Below are 25299 nucleotides of genomic sequence, written 5' to 3'. Positions count from 1 at the left end.
AATGAAATTCATCTACATCTCATCTGGAGTGGATTTGAATACTTTTGAATGCACCAGACCAAAGAGATTCACAATTAGGGTTATTGAAGTGGAGCTAGCATGATTCATTTACAATATCCAGAAGTTTTATTACTACAGTAATGTTTCATACAGGGTGTTTCATACAGCAATCATAACCTACAGTAGGGAAATCCAAGCTGAACATTGAGTTTCAACTAAATATCAAGAGCCTATCAACTAAGGTAATCCTATTATCTGACATTTACTACTGAAACTAGTGTTACTATTGACAAAAAAATTAAATTTATTTCTGAAAGATTGTTGCAGAGCTCAATATCTCTACTTATTTGGCTGATGGAAACCATACTGAACTAAAGAAAATCAGTAGTTGCTGCAGTTACTAAATGATATGCAATAATTCCTCAAAAAAAGTGCTCAATCTATTATTATCACAAACTACATTTGTACATATATATCTCAGTTTCCTTCTGGCATAACCTACCTGACAAAGGACAAATACAACAATTTGAAATATTTTCAATTTAACACGGGGAATTATTAGTTCATATAAGGTTCTTAGCATTTGAGTGTATAATTTGTCTGTTGTTTTGGAAGCAAAAATATGCTAACCAGTCACCACAGTCCTCGTGTTGTTCAGGGATCATGGGTCTCTGTTAAGTCAAGGCTTCAATAGAATTAAGCAGACAGATTCGCACAGAGTCTGTGATTCATATTAACCAGGTCCCACCCAAATCAACCAGAAACACATGTAGAAACAAAATGGATTTCAATCAGAGAAAGGTTAAATGTAAATACCTCATTGCTGTTACCTTCCACTTCAAGTACATGGCAAACAAATTCTTAAAATTTATATACAATCTTATATTTCATTTGAGGGCTAGTTACTCAGTTGGCTTAATAGCACCAGCACGTGTTTCAGCATAAAGGAAACAGAGTAGATTCAATTCCTGTTCTGGCTCAGATAGACTTTGGATGTCTCTCCTTGCCCTGTCTGTGACAGTATAAGACAGTGGAAGCAAACCACCACTGGCAAAAACTGCCAAGACCACCACTCCAGATGAAATATCAATGAGCCAAGGACTTGCCTTCAGGCAGCGTACATAAGACAAGATATGACATATTTCACTTAAAGCTTAAGTATTTTTCTTGTGGTCATTTAATAAGCTCTAATAATGAATGGACTGAGAACTTGGAGAACTAATCTGAAAACACATCAAATGCAAAGACGAAAATCAAGATGAGACAAAAGGAAACCAAACAAAACAAATCCCCAAAATATTATACATGGTATTACAAAAATTGACAATTCTGCAAAAAAACAATGAGCAATATTGCCAGTCTTGGCCATTTATCCAAAAGTACATTTTATCTCACCTCACACAGCAATATTCTCAGATTCAGGCACAAAGAAATGAAGCACCATAATACCAAGAAACCCTTTGAGTCAATGTTAACAGATCTGTCTAAGTGAAATTAAGTTCAGTAATCCAAACTGGGTGTTTCATACAGCAATCATAACCTGCCCTCAACTGGGTTACTGCTTTGGCGTAATTTATCTGCAGGTATCCATTATCCCTTACAAAACATCCACTATCCATGCAATGCCGATAATGGCTTCTGTAACAATTAGGAAGGTCACAGCCGTTTTCTAGGTGATCCCACCAAAGCCTGCAAATAAATTGTTTTATTGTCAAAACCACCAATTTTTACTCCTGAACAGCTGAGGTCTACAATAAATTGTTGGTCAGATTGGTAATAACCCACAATTGATTAAAACCTTGGATTACTGCACCTGAATTTTAGATTTATTTATTTTGGCTTTGCAGAGAAATCTGTTCCTAAATGCATTGCACACCGCATGGTAGAAATTACTTCTGTAATGTTATTATAGAAATGTTAATGCACTTATACAAACCAACTCCCCGCAGTATTTGAACATAAGCATTAACCCATATCCCCAGATAACAATGGGGACAAGAATTCAAGTAGCCTGTCCTAACAATCTTGCTAATTCATACCTCACTCACATTAATTTGCATAATTAAAAAATTCCAAAGCTGGAAAGGCAAATCTACACAATGCAAAGTTCCAAAATATAAATGATAACCTGATCTCTTACAAAACCTCAAGGCTCAGGAAGACTACAGCTGCAGAATGAAGCAAAGTAATAGATCCTGCTGCCACCTGATGGCAGTTATTGGGAAATAAGCCATTTCCCAGAACTGTTACTGTTGCTGACTTGCTGCTTTAAAACATACATGTCTTCATTCGTTAAGAGCTGCAGTGATTACAGAGAGTGTTGATTAATCATTGCTTGGAATCAATTACTGACCTGCTTATTGCTTTTGCAACCTTTAGCACCTTGTGATTGCACGTGTTTTGCAATCATTAATTGAAGAATTTTTAATTAAGGAAATTTTAATTTCCTTCTCGTTTTACGATTTATACACATGTATCGATTTGACTGCAATTCGCAATATACGGGGGGATTTTCGGCTTTCTGAAAAAGACTTGTCCTGGTCAAATTTAGTTACAGCATATTTTTAAAGTTCCCACATGATCATCACAGATCACTACTCATTTCTTAAAAGAACCACAGTTGAAAAATAAATCCCATCCTCTCACACACACATCTGACAGGAATACTGTAAGGAATACTTAGAACCATACAAACATTCAAAGATACTTTTTGTTGCAAAACGGAAAGTGATAAATGTAATATAATTGAACCTTACTTTACTCTTGGTAGGAAATCACTGTTTTACTCTTTTTGGTACAATTAGCAACTTAGAATTCATAGTGTTGTTTCCCTAACATTATGTACCCTATGAAGCCTTCTGTAGTTATTCTACCTGGTCTCTGAGCTTATGGCTCTTCCTTCAAGAAAGAAGAATTTTACCTATCAGTCAGTTCTAACTTAGGAATTACTGGTCTTACTGCCCTTTATTTATTTTGACTTGTTCTTGGTATTGTGGTATCTTTGTGTTAAAGTAGTATATTTCAAGATTGACATCTTTGATTCATCAGTTACAAAAAAATTATGTATACAAACTTCTAACCATTGTCAGCTTACAACACAAATGAATCAAAAACTAAAAATCCCTCATTATTCAACATATCCACAATGAAGGAGTTGCTATCCAGTAGTACATGACTTGTATGTATTTGCAAGAGGATATTAATGCATTGACTAGAAAACAGTTTGTGGTCTTCGTGCATGACAGCCTTTTTACTGCAAGACTTTTACTTCCTTTTTGGACAGCACATCAGTGTGCGCTGGTCATTTTATCATCAGTTATTCTGGATGCACTCAAATTTTTTGAAACTTCAATTAAAATACATAAAAGGGCAATGTAGTAAAGAAACAACAATGAAATGAAGTTTGCCACATTGTGAACCCCCAAAAGATTGTTCAAGTTTGAGAAATTCAAATAGTAAGCATCTAGAGAGTGAATACTTGGGCTTTGCATCAAAATGCAGAATAAAACACAGTCACACAATTTAGACTGAAATTATCAACAGAATTTCCCCTTTCCACTTATCACTTCCCTTACAAGAAAGTCTTTGGCTACTTAACAGGCTTTTGAATGTTCATTCATTTTTCCTAGCCTACCAAAATTTAAGCCACAGCCCTCCAAAATTCAATTTAATATATTTTCAGTGTTCCAGCTCTTCTTGGAGGTGTGAAATTTCATGGGGATTCTTCCATTAGCTTTTGGCTAAGCAATTCTTAAATTCTTCAAAACCTCACAACTGTGCACTTCTCAACTCAAGCTTCGGCTTCACTGCACTCTTATGTCACACCTCCACCTTAGACATCCTCAATTTTTAAACAGCCTTTTTGCCTCTGGTCTACAGCAGCTTTTCAGTTCTTAGCAATTACTTCCTTCCTCTGCCTGATGATCTCAGGGCTCACACCCATCATCCTGGGTACTTTTATCTCCAACTACAAAGACCTCCAGAAAATTCCACAGACAACTTGCCAGAATTGCAATTAAAGCTCCACCCTGAATTACTCAGCTCTATGGCAACATAGGTTAGTTTAGATGTCCAATAGCTTTTTAGATTAGTTAACTTCGAGCTTCAACATTTTTTTTTGCATCATGGACCCACCCGAAATATTTTAATTTCGAATGAAGTCATGACAGTTCTCCTCAGATTTGCTGTCCGTCAGTTCCCAGCTAGATGGGGAAGCCATCTTCTGGCTTTCACGCCCCTATCTCTGACCTCACGGTGCCCTCTGAACTGTAATTATCTGAGGTGCTCTGGCAATTTCTAAAGTCCAATATTTTAATTGCCTTTTCCATACAAATTTAATCTTCCCAAAGCTAAACATTACCTCTAAAATATTAGGACACACCCATGAACTGGTTGATTATGACACACAGGAGTGTGCAATTACGGATATGATTTTCCCCTGGTCTTGAGCTCCCATCCTCACTTCATCAGTGTAAGGAGACAACAAGCAGAAGCAACAATGTTCAGCATTAACATAAGCAGAAGGATAAGTACCATCATACTTGAAGTCATTCACTGCCAAACAGCCAGCTGCTACTGCACAGGAGCAGTCCGACTCTGACCCTCTCAGCTCTGAGCAATATGATATATGCAGGGGTAGAAAGATAAGGTTTTTATAAGTCTGACAGAAACAAGAATAACATAATATTTGACAGAATCAAACTATAGCAAATACAGCACAATGTGGAGGTTTGAACTGTACTTCAAGAGCTACTGTGCACGGACTATGCGAGGGACTATTGCTGGCTGAGCAAGGAAATTTCACTGTTACAGAAAGTTAAGAGCTAAAGGTCTTTTGAAAATGCCTGTCGACTGTGGCTGTACATGCGAAGGTGAAGGATGGTGTGTCAGGTGGTTGCTGATGTTAACACTTCAACACACTGATATGCTGATTTTCTGCTAGCCAATGGCAATTTAAATATTAATGAAACTCATATTTAATCTCAATATTGATCTTGGACATAAAAAAATCTACTGAAAAATGTTTGCAGTACCTTTTCAATTATTGCAATATCATAACAATAAGTGAAAACTGATTCAGCAACAAGAACACATAAAAATTTATTGCCTGTAAATTTGCTTTGCTTCCATTATCTGTTTACAGGAGCTTGGATATAATGTATTACACGCATGAACATCCAGTACAACTAACAACAGGCATAAATTCAGGTACCAGTTGAATTTCACCTAATTACTCTACAGGGAATACGTTGGTATTCTTCAGTTAGGGCTGTAGCACTGTAAACCCAATATTCCTGCAAAAATTTACCTTGGGAGCCAATTTACCAGAAGAGCAGCAACTATACATGTACCTAAGTTAACAGGTGCTTTAGAAATATTTTAATTCAGCATTTTTTTTTTGCAAGAAAGCACCACAACTGGCAAACAAGTATCTCACCAACCCCATCCCCCAACTCCTCCCCAGTCCCTCTCCCCAATAAAGTTAAAGTTTATTGATTTATTTGTCACAAGTAGGGCTTACATTAACACTGCAATGAAGTTACTGTGAAATTCCCCTCATTACCACATTCCAGTGTTTGTTCAGGTCAATGCACCTAACCAGCATGTCTTTTGGACTGTGGGAGGAAACCGGAGCACCCAGAGGAAACCCACAAAGATACAGGGAGAACATGCGCACTCCCACAGGGACCCAAGCCGGGAATCAAACCTGTGGCCCTGACGCTGTGAGGCAGCAGTGCTGATCACTGTGCCACCGTGTCAATACTAATCCAAGAAAATCTTTGGACACACCAACATTCAGAGAGATTGTGCTTGTTGCACAATGTAGAGTAGAATATACAACACATTTTGGTGAGTCAAATTACACAAGACAAGCCAACTGCACTCAGCCCCTGGAATGGAGTCACTACTTAACTGCTCCCTTTGATCTTTTTTAGAATCCCCAATTTATTTTCCATAATACTTTACACCTTGAGCAGCCTCATGGCAGTCTGGTCACTGAGCTCATGACAGAATCGGCTATATTTCTGGGTTTTCAGCACTATAGAAAACACAAATAACAAATTCAACACAATTAAAAATCCACTTTGCTGCATGTGACAGATTGACCCTTTCTGCTCAGGGAAGACTCCCCTCACTCTTCTGTCTACTGTGTTTTTTTGGAGCAGGATAGGGGGAGGTGGATGTTGAGAAGACAAAGTGTCAAGGTACTCTTGAGTAAATCTTTGCCCCACATCATGAGTGGATATGCATGACAGGAGAATAAAGCTGGTCATTTCAGTGTTAATCTCAAGATGTGGCAAATTTATGTAATCAGTATGTTTATAAAAGCACCTGTACAAATTAATTGGTGTATAATAGAAATCTCGAAATGATATGCTAATACATCATCAAGACCACTTATTCCAATGCAACAGAGCAACCACAATTTGTATTGAGTAAGTCAATTCATCTTTGCTTCCAAAAATATCTCATTCGATACCATTTATTTTTCATTCCTTGCTTTAATTTTGCAAAAACATTCTATTTAAGAAATAGTTAATGGATGAGAAATCGTAAGCAGCACAGCTGCGATTTTTCATTAACTGTGGCAGACTAAAAACACTCATTGTTTGTGATGTACATTCATAGAATCAGTCCTTTAGCTCTGAGAGAAAGAGGGCTGGGTGTTCTCCTAAGTTACAGTACTTCTATCTCAAAATCCAGCCTCTCTGGTGGTGGTGGGGTCCAAGTGAAAATAATTGGTACAATCTAAACCCAGCTTTGCGTACAGCTCCCCAAAAATTAATGTCCCAAAATTCAGCACCAATTCTCATTAAATTAGAATCTCTCTCAAACAGACCGTAAAGATGGCTGTGTGGGAAATGGAAATATTCACTGGTATTTAATTGCACTGTCGGGAGTATGTCAATATTCTCCAGTCAGGATTGCAGCACTGTAAACCCTCCTGTGAAAATTTACCTTGGGAGCCAATTTGGCAGAAGAGCAGTAACAGTACGATGTACCAAAGTTAACAGGTGCTTCAGAAACATTTTAATTTAGCATTAACTTTTTTGCAAGAAAGCAACAAAGCTGGCAAGGCATTCTGAATAAATCTTTGCTCCATACTGTTAGTGGACACTCATGACAGTAAATATAAATCTGGCCATTTTATTGATGAGCTCAATCTTTGGAAAATTTATGTAATTGATACTTCCAAAAAGACAACCTCACCCATTGTTTGCTGTATAATAGAAAGTGCCAAATGACATAGTAATGCACCATCAATACTACTTAATCCAACAGAACAGAGCAGCCATTATTAGTACTGAGTGAGTCCATTTATTTTTGCTTCCGAAAAGAAAATGCACCTTAAAATTGTCTCTCTTTGATGCCACTTACTTTTCATTCCTTTCTTGAAATTTGCAAAAACATTCTATTAAAGAAATAATTAATCCAACGCTATGGGGTGCTCATCTGAGAGGGTGAATTACCTGAATCTAACTGCGGCACCTAAAAATTCAGGGATTTGACACAAGAAGTAGATACAGTCGCGTATTTCTTTTTAAAGTACAATGGAAGCTAACATTTAAATTCAATCTTCAAACAAAAAACAGCTATCATTACAGCTGCAAGACATTCACATATTTGAGTGCTCAGCTCTGTGTGCTAATTCTATGGAAAACAGGAGCCTCTGCTATCACCAGATGCCAAAGTCAGATATGTTTGCTCTATTTGCAATGTAGGAGTGTAGTCCTACAGGTAGAGTGGGAGCACTGATACCTCCCTGACATTTCTCTGTGGATACTCCTCCACCTCTTCCCCACGTCAGATTGTAAAATTCCTACTGGCAATCTCATTGCTGTCAGCAATAATGCTGGGGCAAAATACAATTCAAACAATTGACACCAAGCTTCATGAGAACCTTCAGTGCCAGCAGAAAAACAATACAGAACAACAGTGAGCAAATGTTTGTAATTCAGTTGAGTTAATACTACATTAACGTTTCCATGGCCCGATAACCTGGTGTTGTCAGACTTTTTACCGATATCATTGGACAGCTGGTTCACATGGATGTCAGAAAATGGTGAGCACGACATCCAACCACCAGATCAATATTTAAATGAAGCTCCTGCCTACTTCAAATGGACACTTGTTACACCAATAATTCCAGCCCACAGGACTCATGCAGAAGGGTCAGGAGTTACTGATATTTTCACAATTAGGGTGGTTCTGACCTTCCAGTCAGAAAATTAGTTTCATCCTGGTCTTAGCAAAAGTAGTGGGGAAATGAACTGGAGGAATTTAGAAACTTTAACTTTACTGCCCTCTTCATTTCAGTTTTGTAAAGGAGTTGTTCATTTCCCATCAGGGATTGAAATCCTGTCTATCAGATCATATCAAATAAAACTATGCCAATTCATTTTGGCTCAAGTTAGCATTCTCACCTTCCGGACAGAATGCTATTATCTGCAAACTGCTAGCGATACACCTGCTGTGTTAAACACTGGATTTAGAACAAGCCAGGTCATTACAGTTTCACAGGAAATAAAGGCCACAAGTGGTATAGTGGAGATAAGCACAGAGCTGCAGAAATTCTGACCTATGCCAAGCATACAAGGTTTTAAAAAGACAATTACTTGTACATGTGTTAAAACAAATGTATAAGTATCAGTGTGCACGTCTAGGAGAATGAATTATCCTATAAACACTTGTCAGCAAAATCTCAACACAACTGCATATAATTTAAACATATGTTTTCTGCCAAGTTACCAGAGAAAAAAATCTGCTGCCTGAGATAAGCCAGTAGTAGCTCCACCCTGAAACGGAAATACTTCAAATCATGAGATTAGTTTCCCAGTTGACTGAAAAGCAGGTGTCAAAATATTCCTATGTTTTACTGCCAATCTGCGCAGAATTAATTTACATGCAAAATATGACAATTTAATCTTTGCCAGTCATGGAATGCTAATGAAAATAAAATGTCCTGCTCCCACCACAGTTGAATTTGAAAAGTTTCTGCACATGGATTGCAGTTCAAAAAAAAAGGTCAACTATAAGGGCAGAGATCTGAGAATATAGACATTTAGAAAAGCAGAAACTAAGAAAAGGGTGCAAGCACTTTTTTAAAGAGTTGCTTCTTTTGGTAACTTGGATTGAAAAAAAATTACCACTTACCTGCAGGGAATTGAGTATCACAAAGACGTACGCCATTACAGCAGAAAGTGGAACAAGGACTCCCGAGAGCCAGGTGAGGCCAAGAATGGGCAAAAGCACCAGTACAGCTTTCACGGCAGCCCTGCAACACAACATCAGGTATGAAGCAAAGAACACGTAGGATGGTCTTGTTAAAGACAAACGCAACCATCAGTCCTCATAGGGAACTCAGTCATCAGAAGAACAGAATACAACTATTCAAAGTAAATACAGTCATCTTAGAAGCAACATTGCTCTGATGGAATTTACCAACTACGCTTTACTGAAGTTGACTACATTGAGGGCAAAATAGAAAACTGGGAAATAGTGGCCAAATTTGGACAATTTTTTTAAGTCAAAAACTGAAAAGGTCCTGTAAAAGGGCAAAAGGACGAAATATTAACTGTCATTTGCCTCCATGGAGTTTGACTGAGCTGCTACACGTTTCCAGCTTTGTATCAGATTTCTCGCATTGGCAGTTATGTTTTGCTTTTTATTTGACAGTATGATCAAGTTAATTTCTGCTTCAGAAGAGAAGTGATTCAATACTGCCCTCTACAGGCCTCTTACCTGAAGAGCATTTCTCACCTAATCTGATCGTAGGCTTGCTCAATGGGACTGCTATTGACAGCAAGCATGATTGCCCGTCGTTTGGCAGTTGACATGGTGATCAGTACAACCCGTGTGAGCACAAACATATTCACCTACGTAGCAATTAAAAGCAATTGGATTTTGTTACAGTCAACCCAAATTTAGTCTTCCAGCACATTTTATTCAGCTAACGTACATGTCCAGCATAATTAAGTGTAGGCTTCTAATTGACATTTTAAATAGAGCTGATGCCCCATGGTATTGCTCACTATAAGTCTGAACAGATTTTTGCAAATTGAGCCTGCAAGGGCTTGGACGTTGAGATCCCTCCTACTCACAGCCAAAGACATAAAGGGGAGTGATATTAATTAAATGTGATGCTGGAAAACTCAACTATTCATGGCCAGAAAGGTTGAGGAAGTTGGTCAGTCAGTAAGTGCATTGGCAGATGCATCCGAGAATTTTCTAACAAATGTCTTTAGTTGATATCAATCCAATCAAAGAGAACAATCCTGTCTATCAGATAATATTAAATAGAACTGTGCCAATTCATTTTGGCTCAGATTTTACCATTCTCACCTTCCAGGCAGAATGCTATTTAAAATGTTCAATCCCCACTCCAGAATTTAAATATGCAAACTCAGCACAATATTGAAAGAATGCTGCATTACCAGAGGTTCCATCTTCTCAATGAGACGTTCTGGTGTTCAGATAAACGTTAAGGATCCCATTGTTGCTAAACAGGGAGGACAGAATGTTCTCCCACATTTGAACCAACATTTCTTTCTCAACCAATACCATTCATAGCACTAACTGATATGCATTACCTTAGCCTTGTTCCAAGACCTTACAGTGCATAAAATTAGCTGCCACATTTGTCTACATAACAACAGAGGCTGCATTTCAGAAGTAACTCTATTGATTGTGAGGCAGTTTTGGGCAGAGTGCCTGATAAGGTGCAATATAAATGACTGCTCTTTCTTCTTTCTCTGATAAGAATAACTTCTACTCTGCATTTGCAGATTCAAACCAGAATCAGAGAAAGAAGCCAATCAGTATGAACAGCCCAGTGGTGTATTTTCACAAACTAACCCTGAAAGTAACTGTAACGAGTGAGTGTAACAGGTGTAGACAAAGCCAGACACCACATGTATGCTTAGAACTCTTAGAAGTTAATCTAACTCAAATATTTTACACATCCCTCAGATGCTGTGGTGTTTAAAGTAACATGTCTATCAAAGTGTATGTCTGCACCATACAGTTGTCCTCATACTTCAGTGGAAGGTTTTGTCAAGCTTAAATACAGAAACGTATTCTCCTTTGAAAATCAAGGCCCAACTATGATTCTGAAATTCATTAGGAACTGAAGCCAGAATGGAGATGAATTGCTTTTCCTTAATGTTATGTTCCAGTGTACATGGCAACTTACAATCATTACTTCAAAATTTTGAACACAGACAATTAAAATGGCCACTGCAAATCATGTGACCTTTATCATTCTGAACTCCAGTGAATTCTGAGTCCCAAGGAAACACCGAATTAGATATGGACATTCACAGCCACTGGGAAAACACACAACCTTTTGTTTAAGGATGAATCATTGACAAAAGAACTATAGCATTCCAGCTGTCTCATCTTTCAATTTCACCATGAATTGTGTGTTAGACAAATGCAAATATATCCCATTGATTTCTAATGTATTATGATGGTCCTCAACCAATCTAGACTGGGTGAATCTTAAGATGTCAAACGACTTCACAAATAGGTAACCAACTCAACACTCCATTTCTGAAAAAGAACTATGAACTTGTATAAGTCACATGGTGAGAAACCCATCTTTTGTCTGCTTTTAAAAGAAGAACAAGGAGCTATTCTGCATACTGAGTGCCATCAGAAAGCTCACTCATTCATCAAAAACTAACCAGTTGAGAGTCATTAAGCAGCCAAGTTAATAAACAGCAAAACCTTGAAAATGGAAGATTTCCCCAAATCCGTTCCATCATCCATTTTCACCTGAGAACAAGCCTCTGGGAAAATCAACTACAAGAAGCCCCACAGCTCACCAAGAATCTTGTTTTACAAGACCTTCGCTTCAACTAAAGCATAAATTGAATCTGAGAAACTACAGTTCTGCTATGAAAGAGGCTGAGACAATCAGAAAATAAAACTGTATTGTTTTACCTTCATCCATATCTAATCTTTGTGTACAATAGTACATGTGAGACAAATGTGAGAGAACATAAACCTGTATGCCTTTCTTATGATGAGTGAGATGTCGCATTTTACTAACCATCTGAGATAATAAATGAACTTCCTTATTGTAAAACACAAGAAGTTGTTGGGCTTATTCAACTAGGACAATTACTCTTGAGAGAAAGAAACATACACTTCTTTCACATGTACATATACAGAAAATAGAAGCAGGAGTTGGGCATTTGGCCCTTCGAGCCTGCTCTGCCATTCATTTTGATCGTGGCTGATCATCAAATTCAATATCCTGATCCTGCCTTTTCCCTATTACCTTGATCCCTTCAGCCCCAAGGCCTATATTTAATTTCTTCTTGAAATCACACAACATTTGGCCTCAATCACTTTCCGTGGTAGTGAATGCCACAGGTTCACCGCTTTCTGGGCAAAGAAATTTCTCCTCGAGTCAGTCCAAAAAGGTTTACCCCTTATCCTCAAACTATGATCGCTAGCTCGGGATTCCCCCATACATACTAATAATGGGCAGCATGAAAGGAACATATAAATTTTGTCTGATGTTATTGCTTTAGAAGTGGAGACTCTGGTGGGCCCAAAGACTTCAGTCCTGGATCCACTAATAATATGCAAATGGTGATTTGAATACATTATGCAGCCTCCGCTTGGATACTTGGCAAGCCGTGGCACCCAGCAGAAAGCCTGTTAAACAATCTCGCTTGAGTCTCCCGGCCCATTGCGCCCATGGAGAATCGCCCCCAAGGCTTCTGTTTGACATCTACCAGATGGACTGCAGCAGTTGTCATGGACAAATTTGGACTTTTCCTTATATTGACTATGATCAGTATATTGGTATGCAAGAGGTATGTTGTTTCTTATGGAATGTTGAATTAAATAATTCCAGCAGCAAGCTTTTTGTGAATTCAAAATAAATCGGGTTATTTATTATCATACCCATATGATACAGATTAACAATATTTACTGTTACAGCTTATAATTATCTCAGTCTCTAACACGGCAGGCCTGCAGTTTCTTATGTTAAGTTGATGCTTTAGCTCAAGTTGAAGTCTGGTAAAACAAAACTGTTCTCAAATAAGCTGCGAGGTTTCTTGTAACTGAATTTTCAGTCCACTGATACTCAGAGGATGTTTAACTGGTGGGGGGGGGGGGGGGGGGGGGGGCTGTGTGTGTGTGTGTGTGGAGAAGGTGCAGGGAAGAGTCCTTTTTTCGCTACGATCTTCCACTTTTAAGGCATTGCCATTTATTACCTTGGCTGCTTAGATGTCTTGCAAGTAATTGGCACTTTTGGAGGAACTTCTGTCTGCAAGCAGTTTCTTGATGGTTTTAAAAGCAAAAAACAAAATGGTTCCCTCATCACATGACTTCCACAAGTTTAAACTCCTTTTACAAAGAAATGAGTGGTGTGTATGTTGATTCCAATCATCCTGCATTGATAACTGACACCCTGAAATTCACTCAGCCTAATGTGAATGAAGCAACTATCACTATTGAGTAGATAACAGAACCCACTTGCATCCATGTTACACACAGAATTTCAATGACTCCTTTTGTCCAGTGTCAAATAAAGATTCAGATTGGCTGGAATGCTATAGTTCTTTTATGATGATCCATCCTTAAACAAAAAGATATATGAATTCCTCAGATGCCTGTGAATGCCCATATTTGATCAGGTATGGACTTGAGGCTGTTTGAGGCTCAAATACCAAGGGATATATGATTTTCAGTGGCCATTTTAATATTTCATTTGTGTAAAGTTTAAAAGCATTGACTGAAAGTTCATAATATACTGGGACATGACATGGTTCAAGGAAATGGCTCAACACCACCTTCTCAATTAAACATTTTTTAAAAACTCATCTGAATGATAGCATTTCTCACAGTATTGTACAAACTGTCAGCCGTGCTAATATGCTCAAGTTCCGTACTGGGGCATGTGGTGCAGGTAGAATGTTGCACCTGTTGCCCTTTGCCTCACGGGCAAGTGTCCTAGCACTGAGCCAAATCTGAATAACCTCCGCTGAGTACATTGTGTGCCAGCATCATAGACCAGAAGAAAATTAGCAAAAATCTTCATGATGTAAATTGGAAAAACATTGCAACTGCCAACAGCAAGTGGTTAGGATCTGGAATGCACTAGCTGAGTATGTGGTGGAGGCAACTTCAAATGTGGCCTTCAGATAATTATCCAATTCTCTTTTGAAGAGAAAAACATTGCAATGCTTGAGGGAAAGGAGGAAAAGGAGTTCTTGGACTAGCTCTTACCGAGAGCTAATATGGATACATTAGGATGAATGTCCTCCTTCTGTGCTATCTTACCCGATGATTCTCTGATAGTTAGATATGTGCACTGAAGATCAGATGCTTAAAAGTTAATTGATTCAAAATTTGACTGCATTCTTACCATAATAATGAAGATAACAGGTCCAACAAAGGCCCAAATCACTCCATTGTGAACATTCAACCAGCAGTACCTGTCTGCGATGTACTTATCATGTGCTGCTGCCAGTGTAATGGTTACGATTAGAACAGGGAGGCCTAGAGTAGAAATGCAAGCAATCATTTCAAATAACGTTAGGCTTGAACAGGTATGTAAGGTAATGACAATTGGTCTGAATCAATTAAAACGGACTGTCACAAGTCGAAGTACAAATCTTCCAGATTATAATTGCAGAATATGCTACTACTGCATCTGACATTCTTATGTTGACAAACATAGATGTTACTTTTCAAGTTTGTCATGTAAGATCTAATATTCCCCTCTGATGAATTTTACATCTTCCATGTTATACAAGTCCATGTAGAATTTTTCCCCTTTGTGATTTCTTAACCTGCAGTCAGTGCCCAGCCCACTGGTTCCACATCCACTTCATTTTCTTCTCATTGATTCTACACCAACAATGTACAAAATTGTTTACTTTTATTCATTCAATTTCCTGAAGGAGCTAAAATAATTTGTATAAAACTTTATTGAAGATGACACTTACGAAAATATTCTTTAAGTAACTCGCACTATTCAACTCCAATCAAAACGAACAACACTCAGGACGACAGATTCTGCAGTTCCATCACCTTCTATTATTAAGTCAATTTAGCTCAGTTGGCTGGAGAGCTGGTTAGTGATGCAGAGTAATGCCAATAGCACAGGTTCAATTCCTGTACAGCTGAGGGTATTCATGAAGGCCCTGCCTTCTTGTGGTGATCCTCAGGTTAAATCACCACCTAACAGCCAATAGTCATCTGGGACTATGACAACTTTATCTTTACCAATTCATAGAATCACAGAATCTGTAGTGCAAGAGGCAGCCATATGGCCCATCGAGCCTACGCAGACAACAATTCCATTCAGGTCCTATCCCTGTAACCCCACATATTTAGTCTCCTAGTCCCCCCGACACTAAGAAGCAATTTATCATGGCCACTCAACCTAACCTGCATATCTTTGCACCCGATAGAAACCCAACCAGACACAAGGAGAAAATGCAAACTCCACACAGACAGTTACTCACGGCTGGATCGAACCTGGGTCCCACTATCAATAACACAAAAGCTCGCAATTGCATTCTGAACCAGATGATGTTATTCAAACTTGTAAAATAAACAGAACTGCTTTTATTTAGAATATATTTCTCAGAACCAAGAAAATGTTCTTCAAATCTCTAGTTATCCTAGAGTTTGAATGTCCAGTTTGAATGGCCTAGTTACATCCAGATTACCCACCTCTCTCATTTCAAAAGGATTGACACCTCCCTGCATTCATTTCTCCAAGTTTAGGATTGAGATTCTCTTCTATATCAGAATTCCAAGTCCTATCATTCTCTCCCAAAACATTACCATTATTTTGAATGTATATGACCAGAATCTCACCACAAATTCCAAATAACAACCTATGAATTATTAAATACTTGTTTTGATTTAGAACAAAACACACCCAAATTCACCCAAGCACTTGATAGGCCCTGTAAAAAGACAGCTTGACATAACTGAATTTGTTCATTTCATTGCATACCTGTTTATAAATGTAATATCTCAATCTGTACTACACTCAAATCTATCTTTGCAACATTTCCTACATTTTCATACTTTACAAACTGGTTTAGAATTCTACACTGCAGGAGGCCATTTGGCCCATCAAGTCTGCACCAACTACAATCCCACCCCAGGCTCTATCCCCATAACCCAGTGCATTTACACTAGCTGGTCCTCCTGGCACTATGGGGCAATTTTAACATGGCTAATCCACCTAACCCACACATCTTTGGACTATAGGAGGAAGCCGGAGCATTTGGAAGAAACCCACACAGTCACAGGGAGAATGTGCGAATTCCACACAGTCAGTGACCCAAGCTGGGAATCGAACCCAGGTTCCTGGTGCTGTGAGGCAGCAGTGCAAATCATTGTGCCACCGTGCCACTAGGGTATCCTGTGAACATGAAAAATGCTATATAAACACAAGTTATTTATATTTGATAATCCTCCACTCATTCATGCAACTGCTGCAAATTCATTCGGCTCTGTCAATTTATTTCACCTCAACATGTAACCAGAAACAAGCTTTGTGATATTATGTTGACTTTGCTCTTATATTACTAATGTAACTGTAATGTTATTCCATGACTACTCATTATGATTCTTTGTTCAGAAGCAAGACAAACAAGCATGGGGTAACATAACTAACATAACTGAGCTACAGACGCTGAGGCTCATCAGGGGGAGAGAGGGTGCCATTGTCAATGGGGTGCAAGTGACATCCACCCCCCCTAGACTGGCTAACTCTAAGGGTCAGGGACAAGAGGGGGCTGATGGGAGGAGGAAGGGGGGTGAGGAGCAGAGGCCTCAGCCTCTTAATCTGCATAACAGGTTTGAGGTTCTTGCTTCCAGACTGGACGAGAATGAGGCAGGTGAGGTTGGTGAGCAAACTGCACACGGTACAGTGCTGCAGCAGGACATGGGCAAAGAGAAAGGGAAAAGGAACGTAGTAGTGATTGGGGATAGTGGGGTGAAGGGTATTGACACTGTCCTTTGTCACAATGACAAAGTGCACAGAAGGGTGTGTTGTCTGCCTGGTGCTCGGGTCCGGGATGTCGCAGCTGGGCTGCAGAGGAACCTGGAGTGGGAGGGTGAGAATCCGGTCGTTGTGGTTCATGTGGGTGCTGGCGACGTAAGCAAAATGCAGACTGAGGATCTGGGGAGGGAGCATGAAAAGCTGGGAATGGAATTAAAAAGTAGAACCGACAAGGTGGTTATCTCTGGGCTACTGCCTGAACCGTGTGCAGATGGGCGTAGGGTTGACAGGATTAAGGAAGTGAATGGGTGGCTCAGGGATTGGTGTGGGAGGAATGGGTTTGAATTTATGGGGCATTGGCACCAGTATTGGGGTAGGTGGGACCTGTTCGGGCGGGATGGGGTTGGTCTGAACCGTGCTGGGACCAGAGTGCTGGCGAATTGAGTAAAGAGGACTGTAGACAGGGCTTTAAACTAATTGGGGGGGGGGGGGGGGGGGGGGGGGGGGGGGGAAGAGAGAGGTGCGAGGGTAGGTGATCTTACGAGGTCTAAAGTTAAGGAGAGTGTACACGTAAGGGAAGAGGCCGAGGATGTCCCAATAATAGAGGGAGTAGGGGGCGTGAGTATAGTTGGTGGCGTTGCGGCAAAGAGGGTCCAGGTGAAGGCTGGGATGAAAGCACTTTATCTGAATGCACGATGCATTCGGAATAAAGTGGATGAGCTGATGGCGCAGATCGACACAAATGGATACGATCTGGTGGCCATTACAGAGACGTGGCTGCAGGGTGACAGGGACTGGGAGCTGAATGTCCAGGGGTATCAAGTGTTTAGGAAGGATAGGCAGGAGGGAAAAGGGGGGGGGGGGGGGGCGTAGCTCTACTGATTAAGGATAGCATCACGGTGGTAGCAAGGGATGATATTGGAGCCAAGGAGCAGAGGGTGGAATCGTTGTGGGTGGAGATTAGGAACAGCAAAGGGAGAAAGACGCTGGTGGGTGTCGTCTATAGGCCCCCGAATAATGATCTGGAGATTGGGCGGGCTGTTAACGCGCAAATAAGTGCGGCGTGCAGGAATGGGACGGCCGTAGTTATGGGGGATTTCAATCTGCATATTGATTGGTCAACCCATGTTGGACGTGGGGGGCTCGAGGAAGAGTTCTTGGAATGCTGCCGGGATAGTTTCCTCGAACAGTGTGTGTTGGAGCCGACGAGGGAACGAGCTATCTTGGATCTGGTGCTATGTAATGAAGCGGGTAAAATTAGGGATCTTGTGGTGAAGGATCCTCTTGGGGAGAGTGATCATTGTATGGTGGAGGTTCTGGTGCAGATGGAGGAGGAGAAAGTGGGTTCCTGGACACGCGTCCTTTGTTGGAATAGAGGGGAGTACGGTAGGATGAGAGAAGAATTGGCGAATGTGGACTGGGAGAGCGCGTTGGAGGGAGGGTCTGTTGAGGAGCAGTGGAGGATCTTTAAGGAGATCTTTCTTGGTGCTCAACGGAAATTTATTCCGATGGTCAAAAAGGATAGTAGGAGGAGAGGTAATAAGCCGTGGATAACGAAGGAGGTGAAGGAAAGCGTTAAACTAAAAGCGGAGGAATTTAGAGTAGCTAAGAGTAGTGGGCAAGAAGAGGATTGGGAGAGGTTTAAATGTCAACAAAGATTGACAAAGAAGTTGATAAGGAAGGGTAGGAGAAACTATGAAGCTGGGCTAGCGCTTAATATAAAAAAGGATAGCAAGAGTTTTTATAAATATATAAAAAGGAAGAGGCTGGCTAGGGTGAATGTTGGTCCTTTAGAGGATGAGAAAGGGAACCTAGTGGTAGGGGATGGGGATATGGCTAAGGTATTGAATAACTTTTTTGTTTCTGTCTTCACGGAGGAGGACATGAATAATTTGCCGGGTGTTAGTGATGGAAAGGTGGTAGGACTAGAGGGTCTTAATGACATTACTGTTACTAGAAAGGCGGTGCTCGACAGACTGGAGGGGCTGATTGTGGACAAGTCCCCAGGACCGGATGGAATGCATCCGAGGGTTCTGAAAGAAATGGCGGAGGTGATAGTGGATGCCTTGGTGGTTATTTTCCAAACGTCGCTGGATTCCGGGGAAGTGCCGGATGATTGGAAAACGGCTAATGTTACGCCGTTGTTTAAGAAGGGTGCCAGGCAAAAGGCGGGGAATTATAGGCCGGTTAGTTTAACGTCTGTGGTAGGTAAAATGTTAGAATCTGTCATTAAGGAGGAAATTGCGAGGCATCTTGAAGGGAATTGTTTGATAGAGCAGACGCAGCACGGTTTCATTAAAGGGAAGTCGTGTCTGACAAATTTACTGGAGTTCTATGAGGAGGTGTCTAGGGCGGTGGATAGAGGAGAGCCAGTGGATGTGGTCTTTCTAGATTTTCAGAAGGCGTTTGACAAAGTACCTCACAAGAGGTTACTGCAGAAGGTTGAGGGACATGGAGTTGGGGGTAGGGTGTTAGTGTGGATAGAGGATTGGTTGTCAAATAGGAGGCAGAGAGTGGGGGTCAACGGGTGCTATTCGGATTGGCGGATGGTGACTAGTGGAGTGCCCCAGGGGTCGGTGCTGGGGCCTCAGCTTTTTACCATTTATATAGATGATCTGGAGGAGGGAACCGAGTGTAGAGTGTCGAAATTTGCTGATGACACCAAGATTGGGGGAACGGCAAATTGTGCGGAAGGTGTGGAGAGTCTGCAGAAGGATCTAGATAGGCTGGGCGAATGGGCCAGGAAATGGCAAATGGAATTTAATGTTGGCAAGTGTGAGGTGGTCCACTTTGGTAGGAAGAATGGTAGGAAGGACTATTACTTACATGGCAAAAAACTGCAGCAGGCGACGGTGCAGCGGGACCTCGGGGTCCTTGTGCATGAGTCGCAAAAACCCAGCTTGCAGGTGCAACAGGTGGTCAGGAAGGCGAATGGGATGCTGGCCTTCATAGTGAGGGGGATTGAATATAAAAGTAGGGAGGTCTTGCTGCAGCTGTATAGGGCATTGGTGAGGCCACAACTGGAGTACTGTTTGCATTTTTGGGCGCTGCACCTGCGCAAGGATATTTTGGCCTTGGAAGGAGTGCAGAGGAGGTTTACTAGGCTGATACCGGAGTTGAGGGGGTTGAGCTATGAGGAGAGGCTGAATAAACTGGGCTTGTACTCGTTAGAGTTTAGAAGAATGAGAGGAGATCTCATTGAGACGTATAAGATGATGAATGGGATGGATAGGATAGAGGTGGAAAGACTCTTCCCGCTCAAAAAAGACAGTAAGACTAGGGGGCACAGCCTCAAGATAAAGGGGGGGCGGTTTAGAACGGAGTTGAGGAGGAACTTCTTCATTCAAAGGGTGGTGAATCTCTGGAATTCTCTGCCCGTTGAAGCGGTGGAGGCTGCCTCGCTAAATATTTTTAAGACGCGGGTTGATGGGTTTTTGATAGGAGAGGGGATTAAGGGTTATGGGGAGAGGGCGGGAAAGTGGAACTGAGCAACGACAGATCAGCCATGATCTTATTGAATGGCGGGGCAGGCTCGAATGGCTGGATGGCCTACTCCTGCTCCTATTTCTTATGTTCTTATGTTCTTATAACAATGAGTGGCTGAGCTCAGAAATCATTGAACATCTATCTAATGCGTCTGACACACTTTAGTAACAGACTATCATTCTGAAATTTAGAGGATTATAATAAATAGTATTACAAGGCTGCCAACTCTTCATAATATAATGATGCTTTCTGATGGCTACACACTAGGGTGGAGATGGTAGATAGAACTGAATAGATCTGGAGAAGTTTTGTACAGTCATTCACTAATGTTATTCCATGCTTATTCATGATTCTGTACCTATTCACTTGCTATAATGACAAGCTTTGACTCGGAGGTCAGTGGCTTCAGCCAAACAGAATTAAATCCCTTACAAGGATCCAACCCTTTAGTCTTTTCAAGTCATTTAATGGTCTCATGGGTCACATGTAAAGTTTGAAATCACTGACCCCATTGACATATATATTTTAAGCTCATAACTAAAAGAATGCTCTGATTTGGAATTTGTATAGCAATGAGACAACAGCAAGAACAAACATTTTCAAATCTTCAGGCCCATTAAGTTCAAACGGGACAAACCAGCAAATTGGAAATTAGTACAATCAAGCAGAGTTAGCCGGGCTTCGCAGGGTTGTCAGCCACAAGCGACCGACAGGAAGGACATTTTTTTCAGACACCCCAGTCCTATAAACATTTAGCACAGCTGCAATCTAGGAAGTAAGATCAAAGACGAAAAATGTAGTTATAAATGTTTCCTGTTAACTCACTGCTAATACTCAATTTCTCATATAGAATAATAATTCATGTACAACCGTTATCTTAGAATTTTCAATAAATTACTGTTCCTATGATGGAACCTATGATTAAGAAAACATAAGCATGTGCATTTAACATGCATGTTTTGTTAGTCCCTGTTGGAATCATGGAGTATATAAAACTGAATATCTGGATTCTCAGTAATTGTGAAGTATTGCAGGAGATTTGAAAAACCACCTTCTTGAATTCTTTAAACCTTAAAGAAGCAGAGGAATTTATCTTTGTCTATGAATAAAGTTAAGTCAAACCTGCAATGCAATTTTTAGATTAACTTAATTGATTGGCAACTCTAGCTCACTTTATATATAAATTGGACAGTTGTGAAAGTGGCATTAACTTTAAAAAACACAGTAGCAGCACTGATGCACCAAAGTTTAAATATCTTAGTTTCAATGGCATGACAGATTATTTCCAAGTAACTTACCCCAGCCAATAAGATAGTAATATTTCATTCTCCGTTCCTCACTTAAATTAACAGTAACCACCTTACTCCAGAGGAGCAGTCCCTCCACCATCATCCATGCAAAAGCAGCCATAAAGAACAAGTGCAGAAGAGCAGTAACAGCAGTACAGGCAGACTAGAACAAAGAGGCAGTGGATTAGCTGTCTTGTATTTCCAACAATTTTAATCATTTTCTGGCACTTTCGATATTACGTACCTTTTTTTGCTGGATTCAGTTCTAAAATTGTTGATGCAGTTGCATTTCTATGACATGATGTGCATACTATGCTTTGTCTGTCTTGGATTTGGACATTATTTCTCTGATACAACCCATAACTTACTTGAGATTAAGTAACCTTTTGCTGCCATCGTGTTGCTCATTGTAGGATATCCAGCTCTGAGCGCACCAACAAATTGCCTCATTAAATACATTAAGTGCTGAGTGCCAATCCCTCCAAAAAAGTCACCTTAAGCCATCTCCTCTAATAGGGCAGCCCGACTTCAATAACACTCCAGCCCACAATTTCACCTGTTCAATCTTTCTATGATTATACTTCCTAGTGGCACTGGAAGCAATTGGGAAATTACTTCCTTTGGAGTCCTGCTTATTAAATTATTTTCTAGCTTCTTAAAATCTGCCTGCAGGACTTGATCACTCTTTCTACCTTGGTCATTAGGTACTCATAGGGGTCCTGACTCCTCTAGCTCTGCACCTTTCCCTCTGAGTGCTCAGTAGTCACTCACAGACACATATCTACCCCATTAATTATTGAATCCCTACCACTGTTGTTTTCCTGATCTTCTTCCTTTCATCCAATCCCTCCCCCTTGCCCCTTCTCATCTCTGCAGCTGAGCCATCCATCATGGATTTTACTCCAATTGTACAACCCATGGGAGCCATCAAATTCCCCAGTATTCAGAGTAGATTTCTAGTTAGAGAGTGCAATACTTTCAGAGGAGGCTGCACCAGTCTCTGGACCTCTTTGCCTGCATTATCTTAAACTGTGGGGTGACCATCTCATTCAATATTAGGATATATACATAGGGATAATGGAGAGCTGAACTGTCAAACAAATTTAGAAATATATTTTTAAAATCACCAAGTTTTAAATGTTATTCAGAAGAATTAGTCTCCACTCTTGTAATTATTTTTTCTCAGGCCAGAGAGTTTAGTCAGCAGTCTGCATGATTTCACATGCCACTAAAAAAACTGTTTACAAGACAGCGTTTTTTCTTTGTTTTACAGCGAGAATAGTGTGAAAAATGTTGCAGTTCATGTTAAGACAACCACAACAAGCACACATGGGAGGGAAATTTAATTACACAATTATAGATGCCAGAATTTCATCAGTTTTACATTGCAATGATGAATTATGTTCTTATGATTCTTCCATGCTGCAAAGCATAAGCTAAAGAAGAAAAATGCCATTGATGGAAGCTTAAACCAGCATCTGCATCAACATATATAACACCAGTGTCATATAGTATAATGCTAACATTATCATCCTTAACTTCTTTTCAAATTAAAAGTGAGTCTATTGATAGAGTACAGGATTCACTACAATTATTACTAGCCTAACAGTTGGTATATATTATTCTTGGTCAAAATCTTATAACACACCACTCAAATAGAGGCACAGTGGTTTGCACTGCTGCCTCACAGCACCAGGGACCCGGGTTCAATTCCTGGCTTGTGTCACCGTCTGTATGGAGGTTGCACATTCTCCTCGTGTCTGTGTGGGTTTCTTCCAAGTGCTCAATCGGAAAGATGTGCAGGTTAGGTGCATTGGCTATGCTAAATTCTCCGTGTACGTGAACAGGTACCAGAGTGTGGCAACTCAGAGATTTTCACAGTAAACCTACTTGTGACTATTAAATAAACTTTACTTTTTAACTTTTTTGTTTTCCAGAGCTGGTTGCCAATCATTTTCTTGCATGTGGAAACTTTTAATATATTTATTAACATTTCTCAGTTGGTAAGGGTAGTGGAGAAATAAGCCACGTAGACCACTGAAAATCTCAGTTCAATCTCTATTCTGCTCCATGAGTTCAGTGATTTTGCACCAGGGAAGGAATAGGATAGTTACAGTCTCAGTGCTCAAAGTTGGGAAGGTGGACCAGCAATGCTTCTACTCCTGATTATTATGTACAGTTTGAGACAGTTGAGAATAAGATCAGGCTAAGCAGTGATGCCCCATTGCTGCGGCACCCCGGCAGTGCTCATTAAGTAAATTCACTCATGAAGAATGGCCACTTAAGTTATAGGATGACTGCAAGTACTTGGCATCGTAGTTCCATATCCCCACATTGAACTGAAGGATAAGGTAACGTGTGTGTGTGAGGGGAACGGTCCATCCGCTATCTCAGATGAACATAAGCTGTTGAATTATTTCAAAAAGAGCATTTAATATATATCAATCAAGTTGCCTGGAAGTTCTGGCCCTAAGTCGGATTGACATTGCCTTTTTTCCAACCTTAGTCAGCAGCTGCACCTTCCTCACCTGACCTTCTGATTCAAAGGAAGCCACACCCACTTTTTACACTGGCTACCGTAAAGCAGATAATTTGTTTTTAATTCTTACATGGAATAGGAATGTTGTTGGCTGGGCCAGCATTTATTGTTCATCCCAAATTAACTAAGTGGCTTGCTAGGCCATTTCAGAGAGCATTTAAGAGTCAACCTCATTGCTGTGGCTGTGGAGTCACATAGGCCAGATCAGGCAAGGATGGCAGATTTCCCTCCCAAAAAGACATTAGTTAACCAGATCAGCAATGGTTTCATGATCATTGCTAGACTTTTAATTCCAAACTTTTATTTCATTCAAATTTTGCCATCTGCCATGGTGGGATTTGAACCCAGGTCCCCAAAGTATTGTGTTGGCTTTCTGGATTATTTGTCCAGTGACAATAACATTATGCCACTACCACTCCTCTAAAAGGTCCCAGTCTTAGTTGGGGAGAATCAGAAGGATCAGCGTGAGGTTCCAATCAATCATCGGGGTTCATCCAGACAGGCACAGCACATCCAGCATGTAGGTGGAAAGTTAGTTATCCCCCAATCCAGCAGACTCTTTGGTTTAGCTGACAGAATTCCCTCAGGCCCACGATTCATGGCCAGCCTGTATTAAATTCCAAATTGTGAATGCCAATGAGGCACAAAGCCTCTTCATAATATTTAAAGTTGGTCATCCACTAAAGTTGGGAAGCCAGCAAGAAGGTAAGTCTGTACGGTAAATAGGTAGGTTAGGGGAAGGGGAAGGGGAATGGGACCAGTCCTATAGTTACACAGGAGTTAGAAGTGGTATGAATTCTAACTTTTCCTGTGTAACTATTCTGCTAAGATTGTTGGAACCATCTAAAGTCTCTGATTCCCCAGGCAGGGTAATTGCCCATTGAATGCTTAATTTCCTGGGCTTCTTGCAACCTTCAGGTGGGGATTTTTGAGAGGATACTCAGCACATCTTCTGGGGCAAAAACAGAAAATGCTGGAAAATCTCAATAGGTCTG

At 40.4% G+C, this 25299-nt stretch overlaps 1 protein-coding gene across 1 annotated transcript in view; it reads right to left on the bottom strand.

The window, feature by feature from the left end:
* LOC145348390 (adhesion G protein-coupled receptor D2) overlaps window positions 1–25299 on the bottom strand; it is a 265728-nt gene that overhangs the window by 206331 nt on the left and 34098 nt on the right. The window contains exons 17-20 of the mRNA XM_080196603.1: window positions 21775–21928; window positions 14390–14523; window positions 9763–9878; window positions 9157–9277 (exon numbers count right to left, since the gene is read on the bottom strand). Of these exons, the coding sequence (XP_080052729.1) occupies window positions 9157–9277; window positions 9763–9878; window positions 14390–14523; window positions 21775–21928 (525 nt within the window). The remainder of the gene's footprint in view (window positions 1–9156; window positions 9278–9762; window positions 9879–14389; window positions 14524–21774; window positions 21929–25299) is intronic.

Source organism: Carcharhinus amblyrhynchos, chromosome 9 (genome assembly GCF_965287045.1).
Source record: "Carcharhinus amblyrhynchos chromosome 9, sCarAmb.v2.hapA, whole genome shotgun sequence".
In the NCBI taxonomy this organism is placed as follows: Eukaryota; Metazoa; Chordata; class Chondrichthyes; order Carcharhiniformes; family Carcharhinidae; genus Carcharhinus; species Carcharhinus amblyrhynchos.
Note: the sequence above shows the minus strand (reverse complement) of the source record. Positions and strands in the feature narration are given on the sequence as shown.